Source organism: Dipodomys spectabilis, unplaced genomic scaffold (genome assembly GCF_019054845.1).
Source record: "Dipodomys spectabilis isolate Male_0828 unplaced genomic scaffold, ASM1905484v1 ptg000157l, whole genome shotgun sequence".
NCBI classification, from domain to species: domain Eukaryota; kingdom Metazoa; phylum Chordata; class Mammalia; order Rodentia; family Heteromyidae; genus Dipodomys; species Dipodomys spectabilis.
Window position 1 is genome coordinate 19,260,475 of NW_024870834.1, and position 15,332 is coordinate 19,275,806.

The window sequence follows — 15,332 nt, forward strand, 5'->3', positions numbered from 1 at the left end:
TAGCTCAGGTGTACAGCTTGATTTCAGGCTGTGTGAATCTAAGCACATCATTTAGCCTCTGAGAAATGTTAATTCAGTAACAGACTCTTATAGAACATCCTCATTGGGATAAAGGTCCTCATCATAACGGCTTTATTTCTTATGCATGTTTCAGGACGCCTAGGTTTGGATTCAGAAGAGGATTATTGTACACCACAAAAGGTAAAGTCAAAAACAGCTTCTTCCAAAGCCTGTGTAAAACACATAACCCCTAAAAATATATGCTTTCACCCTATCATTTATTCCTCATATTAAAGTGTTAATTTCTGAAGAAATTCCTATCTGGGAGCCTGACAATCTAAGACTCCTAATTCAGTTATATGTGGTCTTGTCATCTGAAAAAGTCAGGAAGTTGAGAGAATAGGTATAGGTATTATGAACACTGTGGTATCATATCACAAGTACTAGAAAAAAGTACAGCAAAAAATTCAAGTATAGCTAAGCATATGACTAAACATTTTCCCTTCTTTTGTGTACAGTTGAACACCAGATGAATAGATGTTTTTTTGCTTTGAGATCATGTGGTCTGAAACATGTGACTACTCCCAAGACTATCAGAACTGGCTCTCTGAAGGAAAAGCACATCTCTCTCACTCCCTGGGGACAAGTTTATACTGGCTGACATCCACTACACTACTTATTGTGACCAGTTTTTATTTACATCCTAAACATTAACTGATGGTGTGGAGACCATCCTCATCGGAATTTATATATAGCTGTTCCTTTTCTCCTAAAGAGGTGGTAGTAGAAACTTGGGACTCACATTTCACAAATAGCCATCATGGCCACATCTGTCACTCTCTTTCTTCAACCCTGTGTAGTTAGCTGTAGAAGTATATATTTGGAAGACGACGACTTTTTTTTTTTTTTTTTGCTAGACCTTAGGCTTGAACTCAGGACCTGGGCACTGTCCCTGAGCTTCTTTTGCTCAAAGCTAGCATTCTACCACTTGAGCCACAATGCCACTTCCAGCATTTTCTGCTTATGTGGTACTGAGGAATCAAACCCAGGGCTTCATGCATGCAAGGCAAGCACTCTACCATTAAGCTAAGCCACATTCTCTTACTCTTGTCACTTCGTGTGTGTGTGTGTGTGTGTGTGTGTGTGTGTGTGTGTGTGTGTGTGTGTGTGTGTGTGTGTGTGAGACTAGCACTCTACCACTTGAACCACAGCTCTGTTTTTTATTGGTTAATTAGAGGTAAGAATCTCACAGTCTTTCTTGCCTAGGCTGGCTTTGAACTGTAATCCTTAGATCTCAGCCTCCTGGATACCTAAGATTATAGGCATAAGCCACTGGCACCCAGTTCTATCACTTTTTTCTTTCTTTTTTTAATTAACAGATCAGTAGGCTAGAGGCATACTGTGCCAGCCTAACAAACATGAGGTCCTAAGTTCAAAATTTCTAGTACTAACCAAAAATAAGACCAGATCAGGATCCAAAGAGCTGTTGAATTTCTTTTGTAAATGTCAAGGTACCCTCTGTCTCATTAGACAAAGCCAGTGAGGGATTAAGACCAATCCTTTCCCAGCACTTGTATTGCTCTTTCTCTCAAGTTTTCTTTTCCGGAGAAGTAAGATCTGTTGCTAAAACAGATCTATAGAATCTGTCTACTTAGTTGTCCTAGAACTGCCACTTTTTCCTTTATATATTAAAATTTGCATTCTACCTTGCAAAGGGTAGCCTTCAAACTACTGGGCAAATCTGAAGAGAACAGTTCAACTATATTTCCTTATAATCATTCTTCTGAATGTAGCAAGTCCTTTTGTGAAAGACTAAGGGGTTTTCCTAATATGCATGCAGTACTTAAGATTTTTTTTTCTGGCCGGGCGCTGGTGGCTCACGCCTGTAATCCTAGCTACTCAGGAGGCTGAGATGTGAGGATCGCGGTTCAAAGCCAGCCCGGGCAGGAGAGACCGTGAGACTCCTATCTCCAATAAACCACCAGAAAACCGGAAGTGACGCTGTAGCTCAAGTGGTAGAGCACTCGCCTTGAGCTGAAGAGCTGAGGGACAGCGCCCAGGCCCAGAGTTCAAGCCCCACGACCGACAAAAAAAAAAAAAAAAAAAGATTTTTTTTTTCTGATTTACTATTTCTTTGCAGGTGGATGTTCCCAAGGCCTTAATTATTGTTGCTGTTCAGTGTGGCTGTGATGGGACCTTTCTGCTGACTCAGTCAGGCAAAGTGCTGGCCTGTGGGCTCAATGAGTTCAACAAACTGGGTCTGAACCAGTGCATGTCTGGAATCATCAATCACGAAGTGAGTATTCTCTTGATGTCCTGACCACGTTGTCAGAACTATTGTAGACTGGAATACCTTTGGAATGCTGTTATTGGTTAGTGACCATAGAAGTTGATTTAAGAATTAAGAATACATATTGTATTCAGCAAAAGAAGACAGCCACAAAAGGTACATACTGTATGATTATAGATGTGAAATTTAGCAACATTCAAAATTAAGTTACTGTGGCATTAGTCAAGAGAAGTTTCTTGGAGGAGTATGGGCCTTAACAAAAAAGTGAAAAGATTACCCATTATCTCTGGTACTGGAAATGGTCTGTGTCTTAATCAGAGTGATTTTACAGAACAGAAAAATAATCAGACTGACAATATTTTGCAGTATGTTATAGCTCAATAAAATTGATAACTGCAAACAAAATTGTAGGTTCTATCTTTATTACTGGAATAGGAACAGGAAAATTACTGTGAAAAAGGAACATTCTAATATATCACCTCCCTGGAGAGATTTTAGATTTATTGTTTCTTGTTGTTGTTTTTTTGGGTCCGGTCATGGGGCCTGAACTCTGGGCCTGGGCGCTGTCCCTCAGCTTTTCAGCTCAAGGCTAGCGCTCTACCACTTGAGCCACAACGCCACTTCCGTCTTTTTTTTTCTGCTTATGTGGTGCTGAAGAATCGAACCCAGGGCCTCAAGCATGCAAGGCAAGCACTCTACCACTGATCTACCTTCCCAGCCCATAGATTTATTGTTTCTAAAACACTGCTTACTGAATGTAATTACCATTTTCCTCCTTTAAGGATGTCACCAAATTAACCAATGATAGTCTTGGTTTTTCTCTTTGTGTAATATCTTGACTTTCTGTCTTTTTTTGTTGTTGTTAGTCATGGGGCTTGAACTCTGGACCTGGGCTCTGTCCCTGAGCTCTTCTGCTGAAAGCAAGCGCTCTACCACTTGAGCCACAGTGCCACTTCTGGTTTTCTGGTGTTTTATTGGAGATTAGATTCTTACAGAGTTTCCTGCCCCCTAGCTGGCTTTGAACCGCAGTCCTCAGATCTCAGCCTCCTGAGTAGCTAGGACCACAGACATGAGCCACCAGCACCCAGCTACTTTGTGTCATCTCTAAAGAGTCAAGTTAAGAGACATAAATTTCCTCACTCAATGAAAAAGGTTAGAGTAGAGTTTTAAGTCTTTGAAGTAGTGAGTCTTAGGCGATTACAAATTCAGGGCAAGGCTGAAGAATATGTAATTTGAAAGGTTTGTTCAGAATTACTACTTGATTTTTGTGTTTTGTTAAAAAACTAGATTTGTTGTGAATTTTTAATTTATGTGAGGGTATTTTTCTTTTAATATGAACTCAAAAGGCCTTATGGGTTTTAAAAAGTGATGAAACACTACTCTGTGGGTGAAATTAAATCTTCAGTAACTGATTACTTAGAGGCTGGAGAGATTCTTCTGATTTTAATTCTTTTTCCTGCTATTGTTAGGTGTGCAGAATATATAACCAAAACAATGTCAGGGAGTCTGTCCTTAAAATAATATCTTTTCTAGGTGCCAGTGGCTCACGCATGTAATCCTGGCTACTCAGAAGGCTGAGATCCAAGGATCACAGTTCAAAGCCAGCCCAGGCAGGAAAGTCCGTGAGACTCTTATCTCCAATTAAACACCAGAAAATAGAAGTAGTGCTGTGGCTTAAAGTGGTAGAGCACTAGTCTTGAGCTGAAGAACTCAGGGACAGCACTCAAGCCCAGAGTTCAAGCTTCATGACCGACCAAAAAGAAAAAAGGAAAAAAAAAAAACTTCTACAGTGTTCATGTATTACACACTTTTAACTCAGAATATAAAAATGTGTTGTCAGAAAGTCCTGCTTCATATGCTAAATTCTTGTTGACATGTTGAGCTTTTTTCTTCTTGTATCCTTTTAAAGATGGCAAACTTCCTGGCACTCAGTAACATGGTTTGTTGAAAGACTTTTTGGTCACCATGACCTTTTCCATTCTCAGTTTAATTATCCCTTCATTTTTTACTTCATGAGTCTTTGTGTTTTACTTGTTTCAGGCATACCATGAAGTTCCTTACACAACTTCCTTTACCCTGGCCAAACAGTTATCCTTTTATAAGATCCGTACCATTGCCCCAGGCAAGACTCATACAGCTGCTATTGATGGTGAGTTGACTGTCAACCATATCTCATGCATTAGGACCTCAGGCTCCTTTATACTATGAACAATGCATGTTCTGACAGCTTCCTGTAATCCATTTTGTGTGTGTGTGTATGTGTGAGAGAGAGACAGACAGACAGACAGAGACAGAGAGAGATTGAATGCTGGTCTTTAGGTCTTAAATTCAGGGCTTGGGCACTGTCCCTGAGTTTCTCTGCTCAAGGCTGGCAAACTACCATTTGAGCCAGAGCTCCACTTTGAGCTTTTTCAGCTAGTTAATTGGAGATAGAATCTCACAGACTTTTCTACCTGGGCTGGCTTCAAACCACGATCTTCAGATCTCAGCCTCCTGAGTAGTCTGGCTCATTTTTAGTGATAGTCCCTATAAATAAAAGATAAATAAATGCATCTCGTAATAAGAATCTCTCTCTCTCTCTCTCTCTTTTTTTTTTTTTGCCAATCCTGAGGCTTGAACTCAGAGCCTGGGCAGTGTTCATGAGCTCCTTTTTTTCTTTGCTCAAGTCTAGCACTCTACCAAGCCACAGCACTGAGGAATCAAACCCAGGCAAGCACTCTACCACTAAGCCACATTCTCAGCCCCAGAATCTCATTCTTACAATTCTTGACTTCTGTTGTCTTTAAATGGCCTGTATGGTAAGTATTCCAAGTTAGACAGTATCTATTATCCATGTTAAAAACTCAATTTGGGGGAGAAAACATAATTTTCTGTCAGTAGGTCCAGATGGTCACAGTGTCTAGATAGCCTGGCGACCATAGGTCCAGGATCACATGGCTAGCATCCTAATCATATCTTCTAACAACTAGAAGTTAGTGAATGGAAGTCTATATAGGTTACATTTTTCGTCTGTTCCATGAACCACTAGAGCTTAATTATTTTTGCCTCTCTCAGAGCGAGGCCGCCTTTTGACCTTTGGCTGCAATAAGTGTGGACAGCTGGGTGTTGGGAATTACAAGAAGCGTCTGGGAATCAACTTATTGGGTGGACCCCTTGGTGGGAAGCAAGTGATTCGGGTTTCCTGTGGTGATGAGTTCACCATCGCTGCCACAGATGGTGAGTCTGTATATGTCATTTCATGCTTTTTGGACAGATGACTTATGTTTTAATTCTTTTTTTTTAAATTGTTCACTCTTTATTTTTGATTATCTATAAGTAGTTGTACAGAGAAGTTGCTATTCAACAAAGCAGTTTATGAATACAATACATCTTTGTCATTCTCCTCCATCCCTTCTGTGTTTTAATTCCTGCTTGGGATGGGAGAGACTAGTTTTTGTATAGCTGAATCATGGTTTTCCTTTTTTATTTGTATGAAATTGGCAGTTACCACCTGGAATGGAACATTTATTTATTTATATGTCAGTCTCCCCATTTAAAATGCCAGTTCCAAAGGAGCAAGGACTTTATTTTGTTCAGTGCTCAATTTTTTCAAGCCATGCCTTCCATGATATAGATTCCCAATACGTGTTTGAGTGAGTGACCAGTACAAAGGTGATAAGTAAATGAATGACAGTACAGAGTAGCAATAGTCACTTCTGCCTGGAAGTAATCAGGAAAACTTTATGCTTTATATAGGGAAATAATCAGCTTTCTTTGAATTTGTAAACAGTAGGACATCTCTTTAGTTCTAGGGCATAAAGAGGAGAAATCAAAGAGTTGGGAAGCCAGTGTTCTGTTAAAAATGACCTGTTGTCTAATACAGATAATCATATTTTTGCCTGGGGCAATGGTGGTAATGGACGTCTGGCAATGACTCCCACTGAAAGACCACATGGCTCTGATATCTGTACCTCATGGCCTAGGCCTATTTTTGGATCTCTGCATCATGTTCCAGACCTATCTTGCCGTGGCTGGCACACCATTCTCATTGTTGGTAAGTGTTTCATACGTGTGGGCTTGGGGTGGCTTTGTCAGAATTGATCCATAACTAAATACTACTGGGCACATTCTTGGAAACATAAGTGTCATGAAGCAAGAGCTAGTTCTGTTAAATCCTGTAACGGTCAGGGATGCCAAACTGAACGCTAGGAACAAAACTGTAAGTTTTTAGTTTTGTCATTGTTTTTTTTGTTGTTGTTTTTGTTGTGTTTTGTTTCTGGTGCTGGTCTTGGGGCTTGAACTCAAGGCCTAACAGCATTTTTACCCAAGTATAGAACTCTGCTCCCTGAGCCACAGTTCCACTTCTGACTTTTCTTGGTAGTTCATGGAGATAAGACTGTTTCAGGCTTTCCTGTGTGGGCTAGTTTCAAACTACAATCCTCAGATTTCAGCCTCTGAGTTGATAGGACTACAGGTGTGAGCCTGTAAGATTTTCTTTTAAAAGAAAATCTTAGGTCATAAAGATAACTTTGTTTGGGGCTGGGAAGGTGGCTCAGTGGTAGAGTGCTTGCCTTGCATGCATGAGGGCCTGGGTTCAATTTCTCTGCACCACATAAGCAGAAAAAGCTGGAAGTGGTGCTGTGGATGTGGCCTTGAGCTGAAGAGCTAAGAGACAGTGCCCAGGCCCACAATTCAGGCCCCGTGACTGACCAAAAACAAAAAAAAAAAGATAACTTTATTTGGACTTAATTTTAAAAGCCTTGGCTGAACATCAGAATCTTTTGGAGAGTTGTTACAAATTCTAGTCCTCACCAATTAAATTTTAATTTCTAGAGTGTTACTTTCCAGTTTCCCAGGTGATTCCAGTGGGTAGCAGGAGTGGAACATACAGTTCTCTAAATGTACTTAGAGTAGCTAGTGGTATTTAGATAATGACATTAATTGCTAAACAGTAATCATTAATATATATTTTTATTGTAAAGATATTGGACAAAGGGGTTATAGTTACATGAATAAGGTAATGAGTACATTCCTATCGAGCATTGTTACCCCCTCCTTTGTTTTTCCCCTATCATCCCTTCCCTCCCCACCTCCCCAGTAATCATATATTTACCTATAGCAAGGAATAGCAGTTATCTTCTACATTACCTCCCTATAGTTCCCTCTTACTGTTCTTGTCCATCTCTGCACAAAATGCTTACCTACTGATTTTTTTTTTCTTCAGAGAAAGTACTGAATTCTAAGACCATCCGTTCTAATAGCAGTGGCCTCTCCATTGGAACTGGTAAGTAGTAATGTCTCAAGTAGCAGTGTTTTTTCTCATATGTGGGTCTTTGGGTTAGATTACATACATTCTCCAAAACTGAAAGGAAAATAGTAAGTGAGGGCAAATGAGGAGAAGTGAAGAATACAGTGACTAGGAGGGAGCATCCCATTTTGGTGAATTTCACAGTAACTCATGAATGGCATTGTGGTCAGAAAGAGAATACATCTTTGCCTTCATGCATATGGAAGTAATTAAGTGTTTGCCTCACATTGTAATGTTTCTTATATAATATTTCTTTCTATCCTAGGGGCCAAAGATTTTCTCTGCCCGTTATTTAATGGTATTCCTCAGAGTATTCAATTCTATAGAAAGGACTATAGAAATAGTCCTTCAGCACAAGCCTTTAGCTGGTGACTCACGCCTATAATCTTAGCTACTCAGGAGACTGAGATCTGAGGATCATGGCGCAAAACCAGTTCAGGCAGAAAAGTCCATGAGACTTATCTTCAATAATCACCAAGAAACTGGAAGTGGAAGTGTGGCTCAAGTGGTAGAGTGCCAGCACTGAACAAAAAACGCTAAAAGACAGCACTTAGGCCCTGAGTTCAAGCCCCAGTACTGGCACAAAAAATAATAATAATAAAAAACAAGCCCTTAGAAATAAAATTCATGGGGCTGGGAAGTTGGCTCAGTGGTAGAGTGCTTGCCTTGCATGCATGAGGCCCTGGGTTTGATTCCTCAGCACCACATAAGCAGAAAAAAGATGGAAGTAGCACTGTGGCTCAAGTGGTAGGGCACTAGCCTTGAGCTGCAGAGCTGAGGGACAGCGCCCAGGCCCAGAGTTCAGCCCCCACGACTGACAAAAAAAAAAGAAAAAAAAGAAATGAAAGTCATGAACAAGGGAAAGGGTGACATTATCCTAAATGAAATGTACTCTTTACCTGACTTATATAACTATAACCCCCTTTTTAATAAAAAAAAAATTAGAATAAATAAGGGTCAAATAGACTTTCAGCATGGTTAGAAGAGTCAGCACATACCTCTCTAATAATCTTCCTTTGGCTGCTTCTTTCGTGGTTATCTTGTTTGGGCCTATCAAGAAACTGAATCTATATTCCTTTTTGGTTGTCTACCTGCCAGAGTCCATGCATATCAGAACCAGTTCTGATATACAGAATCAAATAAATGAGAACCCAAAATAAATGCAGATTAATCTCTTAAAAAGAAGGGCTGGGAGGGTGGCTCAGTGGTAGAGTGTTTGCCTCACATGCATGAGGCCCTGGGTTCAATTCCTCAGCACCACATAATCAGAAAAAAAAAAAAAAGCTGGAAGTGGCACTGTGGCTCAAGTGGTAGAGCGCTAGCCTTGAGCTGAAGAGCAGAGGGACACCATCCAAGCCCAGAGTTCAGGCCTCACAACTGACAAAAAAAAAAAAAAAAATCAAAAATCTTACATAGTCTTTTTGAGCTTTAATTTGTAAATATAGATACACAGCACAGCATTTATTGGTTTTCTGAAATTGCTCAGCATCTCAATTTGTGCATGTTAATTTAATGTTATGTAATGTTAAGGTAATAAAATATCTTTTTCGCCAAACATGGTTATTCTTTTGCAACTTTGCTTTGCTGGAACAATATTTCATGGAAAAAGATAAGATAAAGCAAATGATTGGCCAGGAAATGTAATCTCAGCAGTGTATAATTAATGTGATAAATGCTCTAGAAGTAGTTGTTGAATGAAAGTGTTATACCCATCTGTTGGTCTGGGTTTTATATAGGAATGGAAATGAACACCATCCCTAAGTATTTTCATAATATAAAATGTAGAAAGTAAGTTGCCGTGTAAAAAAGCCACTTCCAGCTTTTTTCTTTTTGCTTATGTGGTGCTGAGAAATCAAACCTAGGGCCTCAGGCATGCAAGGCAAGTGCTCTACCACTGAGCCACCTTCCCAGCCCCCCACATATAGTTTTAAACAAGCCAAATAATAAATTCTTTAAGAGTATGCAGACAAGTCACTGGTGGCTCATGCCTGTAATCCTAGCTACTCAGGAGGCTGAGATCTTAAGATCTTGGTTCAAAGCCAGCCAGGCAAGAAAGCCCATGAGACTTTTATCTCCAGTTCACCACCAGAAAAGTGGAAGTGGTGCTGTGGCTCAAGTGGTAGAGCCCTACCTGAAGAGCTCAGGGACAGCGCCCAAGCCCAGAGTTCAGACTTCACAACTGACCAAAAAAAAAAAAAGAGTACATAATAACATGAAATGAAGAAGAAATGGTAAATACAAAATCGGTAATGCTGGGTAATCCTAGCTTCTCAGGAGGCTGAGATCTGAGGATCACAGAAGATAGCCCCTGCAGGAGAGTCTGTGAGACTGTCTTCAATTAACTATCAAAAGCTAGAAATGGAGCTGTGACTCAAGTGGTAGAGTGCTATCCTTGAGCACAAAGCTCTGGGACTTCACCCAGGCCCCAGGTTCAAGCCCCAGCCGGGCACCCCGTTCACAACCCAAAGAAATCAGTAGTTTTATCTTGGCAGGAGACTAGAGGAGGAAGGACTATTCGAGGCAAATGCAATGATAGAGACAGCAGTATCCAATAGAACCTTCGATGACTGAATATTCTATATCTGTGCTATCCAGAATAATAGCACTTAAAAAAGCAGCTAGTATAACTGAGAAACTGAATTTTTAATTTTATTTAAATTTAAATCATTATGTCAAGTGACTACCATCTGGGATAGTGCCATTCTAGTTCTTTTACTGACAGTATTTCACTTGTCTATTATTGAGCATCAAAGAAAATTGGACATTTGTTTTGAACATAATATTTAAGTAGTTGTACAAAGAATTTCAACTCAACATGTCAGTTTATGAATCAGTCGTATCTTGATCAGTGTCACCTGGTCATCAGTTCTTCACTACTCCTAACCACACCCATCCCCTCTAGTTACCTGAGGCCATTTGAACTCTTCACTCTTGTTTAGAATTTTTTGCTCAAAGTCTACTACTTGAACCATACCTCTACTTCTGACTTTTTGCTGGTTAATTGAGAATCAGAGTCCCTCGGTCCAGGCACCAGTGGCATGCCTAACTAGTCATAAAGCTGGAGTCTGAGGATCAAAGTTCAGTGCTAGCTCAGGCAAGAAAGTCTGTGAGATTTTTATCTCCAAATCAACCAGCAAAAAGCCTGAAGTGGTGCAAGCACCATCCTTGAATGAAAAAGCGAAGGGACAGTACCTAGACAAAGTTCAAGCCTCCATACCGGCATGCGTGCACGCACACACGTGCGCGCACACACACATTCATCTTAAGTCTCAGATTTTTCTGCCTAGGCTGGCTTTTAACTGCAGTTCCCAGATCTCAGCTTCCTGAATAGCTAGGATTACAGGCATGACTGTTGTTAAAAATCATTTAAAGCCAGGTGCTAGTAGTTGTAATTCTGTCTACTCAGAGGCTGAGATCTGAAGGTTTAAGTTTAAAGCCATCCCAGTAGAAAAGTCTACAAGATTCCATCTCTAAAATTAGCCATCAAAAACTGGATTGGAGGTATAGCCCAAGTGATAGAATGCTAGCCAAGCATGCAAGCCGAATAAACTAGTGGCCCTAAGTTCAAGCCCCAGAACAGTCAGTAAAAGGAAAAGGAAAGAAAAAGCTATTTAAAGCAAAATAGCAAGGTTCAAGAGCTTGTTGTACTCTCCTCTGTAGTTGGGCTGCTTCAGTAGAATCACAGGCTGACACAGTCCTAAGGCCAGTGTATGTTGGGATAGAGTCCTTTGTATTGAACCTTGGAGCATACCATGAACTTTTGTTTTTGTTGGCTGTTTTGTTTGTTTTATCTTTGGCAAATTTAATATTTGACTCATATTAAAATTCAGTTTCATTTCCTAACCACATAGCCTTATTATGGTAGCTTAACATATACTCCTTATTAGAACCAACCATCATATTTTTAAAATTGATACAAATTGTCATCAAAGAATTCAATGCTCATATTTGTTGAAGAATTCACTAGTATTTATCTCAAACAAAATTACCAATAGTGTGTTCTTCTGGCAACTTTAAGACCTGTTTGGCTCAAATATTAAAGAACTTTTTACATAAGGCAAGTGCTAATGGAGGATGCTAGACTATGAATGTATCTGCTAAAGACAGTTAACATGGGCACTAGATTTGTCAAACTGGTTGAGGGTCTCATTCAGTAATTCACTAGAATGTTGATAATCTGTTATGAATACAGAAATGCCTAACTGCACTACTGCCAATCCACTTCATGTAACTCTAGGAACCTTTCTAGGGGTATGAGGGTCTCAGATGGTAAATCTTTCTTGTTGCATAGCAAAGCTCTCTATTTCTGTGCCATGTATCCACCAGTGGTCCACAGCTCTAGCCCAGGAGGTGGTGGTGGTGGCGGCGGTGGCGGTGGTGGAGGAGGAGGAGGAGGAGGAGGAGGAGGAGGAGGAGAAGAGGACAGTCGGCAGGAGTCAGAAACTCCTGATCCAAGTGGAGGCTTCCGAGGAACAATGGAAGCGGATCGAGGAATAGAAGGTTTAATCAGTCCCACAGAGGCCATGGGAAACAGTTGTGGGGCCAGCAGCTCCTGTCCTGGCTGGCTTCGAAAGGTAAGTCCTTTGCAGTCCCTAGAAAAATGCTGACAGACTCTGTTTCCTATGTCCTTTAAATTGTTCTGTAGTAGGAATCTAGCCTTCAGCCGGGCGCTGGTGGCTCACGCCTGTAATCCTAGCTACTCAGGAGGCTGAGATCTGAGGATCGCGGTTCAAAGCCAGCCCAGGCAGGAGAGACCGTGAGACTCCTATCTCCAATAAACCACCAGAAAACCGGAAGTGATGCTGTAGCTCAAGTGGTAGAGCGCTCGCCTTGAGCTGAAGAGCTGAGGGACAGCGCCCAGGCCCAGAGTTCAAGCCCCACGACCGACCAAAAAAAAAAAAAAAGAATCTAGCCTTCGACTTCTACCTGGAAAGAAATCACTAAAACCCATGGTTTTTTTTTTTTTTTTTTCTTTCGAGAAAGAGATTTTTTTTAAATGCTGTCATACTCATATTACTTAAGTGAATATAAATTAATATAGCCTACGTTGAAGGCAGTTTGTATGGGCCTGTGAACAGAGATAAAACTTAGAATTTGTCCTATTCATAGAAGTAGAATGTCAGGGCTGATAGAATCCCCTACAACAGAAATACAGTTGATGAAAATAGGTTTAATAGTAAAAACTAAATATGAAATCTATTATTTATATGGAAAGTCAGTTACAGTATAGCTTGTGGAAGAGGATGGAATATCTGTTGCTAAGACCTTATTTCAGAAAATAGGTGATCACCCTGCTTTCACTGTATTTGATGTTGGTATAATTTGTGGAGGGGAAGGGAAAAAAACAAATCATTTAAATAAGGATACAGGTGGACCCATTGCAACAATGAGATGTACAAGTCATTATGTCGAAAAACGAACTTTACAACTTTGGCGGGGGAGGGGGGGTGGGGGGGAATAGGAGAGATATGGGGGGAGGATATGGGAAGGGATAGGAAGGGGAAACAAAGGAGGAAGCAACAATGCTTGACAAGAAATATACTCATCTTGCCCATGTAATTGTAACTCCTCTGTACGGTATTTTCATAATAATAAAGTTAAAAGAAAGAAAATAGGTGATCATTTTTAAGAGACTTGCTGGCAGTTTTTCTTGACTTTCTTTGCCCGTCTTTGTAAATGAATATTTATAGTTTGGGAGACTTTAGTTTAATAATAAGAACCTGCCGGGCGCTGGTGGCTCACGCCTGTAATCCTAGCTACTCAGGAGGCTGAGATCTGAGGATCATGGTTCAAAGCCAGTCTGAGCAGGAAAGACCGTGAGACTCCTATCTCCGATAAACCACCAGAAAACCGGAAGTGGCGCTGTAGCTCAAATGGTAGATTGCTTGCCTTGAGCTGAAGAGCTGAGGGACAGCGCCCAAGCCCAGAGTTCAAGCCCCACAACCAACTAAAAATAAAAAATAAAAATAAAAAGAACCTACAGATTTAAAGCTTCTTATCCAGACTGAACTTGGTAGTTATGAGGCCTATGAGCAGAGAAAGCAGCACATCTTCAGCCCAGCCTCTGGCAGCTTGGCCATCAACCTCCCTGCATTGTCTTCAAACCTCCTAACTAGCTGAGTAGCCTGTGTAGAATAAGAGTGTTGAGGAAACACTGCAAACACTCCAGACTCTGCTCAGATTTGCATCTCAAATTATATCACTTCTATGATGGATTCCCAGGGTGGGAATCCTACTGTCCTGCACCACTAGAGGGTGCTGATGTCTTAACAGTAAAAACTAGAGCAAAAGCAAGAAAGGAATTTGGGAGAAAGTAGATTCTTGCAACTGATAAAATTTCTTTTTCTGTACCTAGGAGCTGGAAAATGCAGAATTCATTCCCATGCCTGACAGCCCAATTCCCCTAAGTACAGGATTTTCAGAATCTGAGAAAGATACGCTACCCTATGAAGAGCTGCAAGGACTCAAAGTGGCCTCGGAAGTTCCTCCGGAACACAAACCCCAAGTGGGAGTCTGGGTAACTGAGCTTTGTATATTTGAATCACAATTCTGACCTCATCATGTCCTCTAGCCTCCTTGTTCTTCTGTGGCTGTCCTGCATCAACTCTTTACCGTGTCAATTTCTGATAGGCTAGTACTTTTCTGCTCAAGGCTAGTACTTAACTACTTTGAGCGACAGTGCCACTTCTGGTTTTCTGATGGTTAATTGGAGATGCGACTGTCATGGACTTTGTTATCCTGTCTGGCCTGGAACTGTGATTCTTATATCTCAGCCTCCTTAGTAGCTATGATTATAGGTGTGAGCCACCAGCACCTTTCCACCCCAGAGAATTATTATTATGTTTTCTCTGTGCCTCAGAAATACAAAACTGAAATCCAAAACCCCCGTTCATTTTTTTAACCCACTATGGTGGGTTGAAGACGTATAAATATAAATAACTAATGTACATCTAACCTTGTAAATGTTTTCATTTTACACCTCAGTGAAACAAAACTAAAGAGGTCACATACTATTTTTTTTTTTTTTTGTCGGTCATGGAGCTTGAACTCTGGGCTTGGGCGCTGCCCTTGTGCTCTTCAGCTCAAGGCAAGCGTTCTACCACTTGAGCCACAGCACCACTTCCGGTTTTCTAGCAGTTTATTGGAGATAAGAGTCTCACGAACTTTCCTGCCCGGGCTGGCTTTGAACCGCGATCCTCAGATCTCAGCTTCCTGAGTAGCTAGGATTACAGGCGTGAGCCACCGGCGCCTGGCTACATACTAATTATTTTATGTAACCCATATAATCTCTTGTAACTATTGGACACTGGCACTGCAGCACAAAAGCAGGCACAGATATAAGTTGAATACCTTTTATCCAAAATGCTCAGGACCCAGAGTATTTGTTAGATTTTTGTTACATTTCAGGTATTAGATTTTTTTTTATTATCTGCATATATATAGTGAGATATCTTGGAACTGGGACTCAAGTTTAAACACAAAATTCATTTGTGTTTATAGACACCTTATGTAAATAGCCTGAAGGTCATTATGTACAATATTTTACTATGCTTGCTTTTTTACCACAACCTTTCTCATGAGCTTAGCAGTGACATTTTCTATTTGAGGCATCATGTTAGTGCCCAAACAGTTTTGAACTTTGGAACATTTGGGATCTTCAGATTAGAGATGCTCAAACCTTTAATACTTTATGAGTAAGCATGTCTGTGTTTCATTAAGACTATTTACAAAATCAGTAGTAGGCCAAAATTGGTC

At 40.5% G+C, this 15,332-nt stretch overlaps 1 protein-coding gene across 3 annotated transcripts in view; it reads left to right on the forward strand.

Annotated features, from left to right (window-relative positions):
* Nek9 (NIMA related kinase 9) overlaps positions 1-15,332 on the forward strand; it is a 43,805-nt gene that overhangs the window by 23,884 nt on the left and 4,589 nt on the right. Inside the window, exons 13-21 of one of the 3 annotated variants that reach the window (XM_042692529.1) lie at positions 155-201; positions 2,141-2,296; positions 4,331-4,439; positions 5,345-5,506; positions 6,153-6,323; positions 7,494-7,553; positions 11,904-11,954; positions 11,985-12,151; positions 13,933-14,094. In XM_042692529.1, the coding sequence (XP_042548463.1) occupies positions 155-201; positions 2,141-2,296; positions 4,331-4,439; positions 5,345-5,506; positions 6,153-6,323; positions 7,494-7,553; positions 11,904-11,954; positions 11,985-12,151; positions 13,933-14,094 (1,085 nt within the window). Of the gene's footprint in view, positions 1-154; positions 202-2,140; positions 2,297-4,330; positions 4,440-5,344; positions 5,507-6,152; positions 6,324-7,493; positions 7,554-11,903; positions 12,152-13,932; positions 14,095-15,332 lie in introns of all 3 variants that reach the window. The other 2 variants (XM_042692530.1, XM_042692528.1) reach the window with 2 other exon arrangements.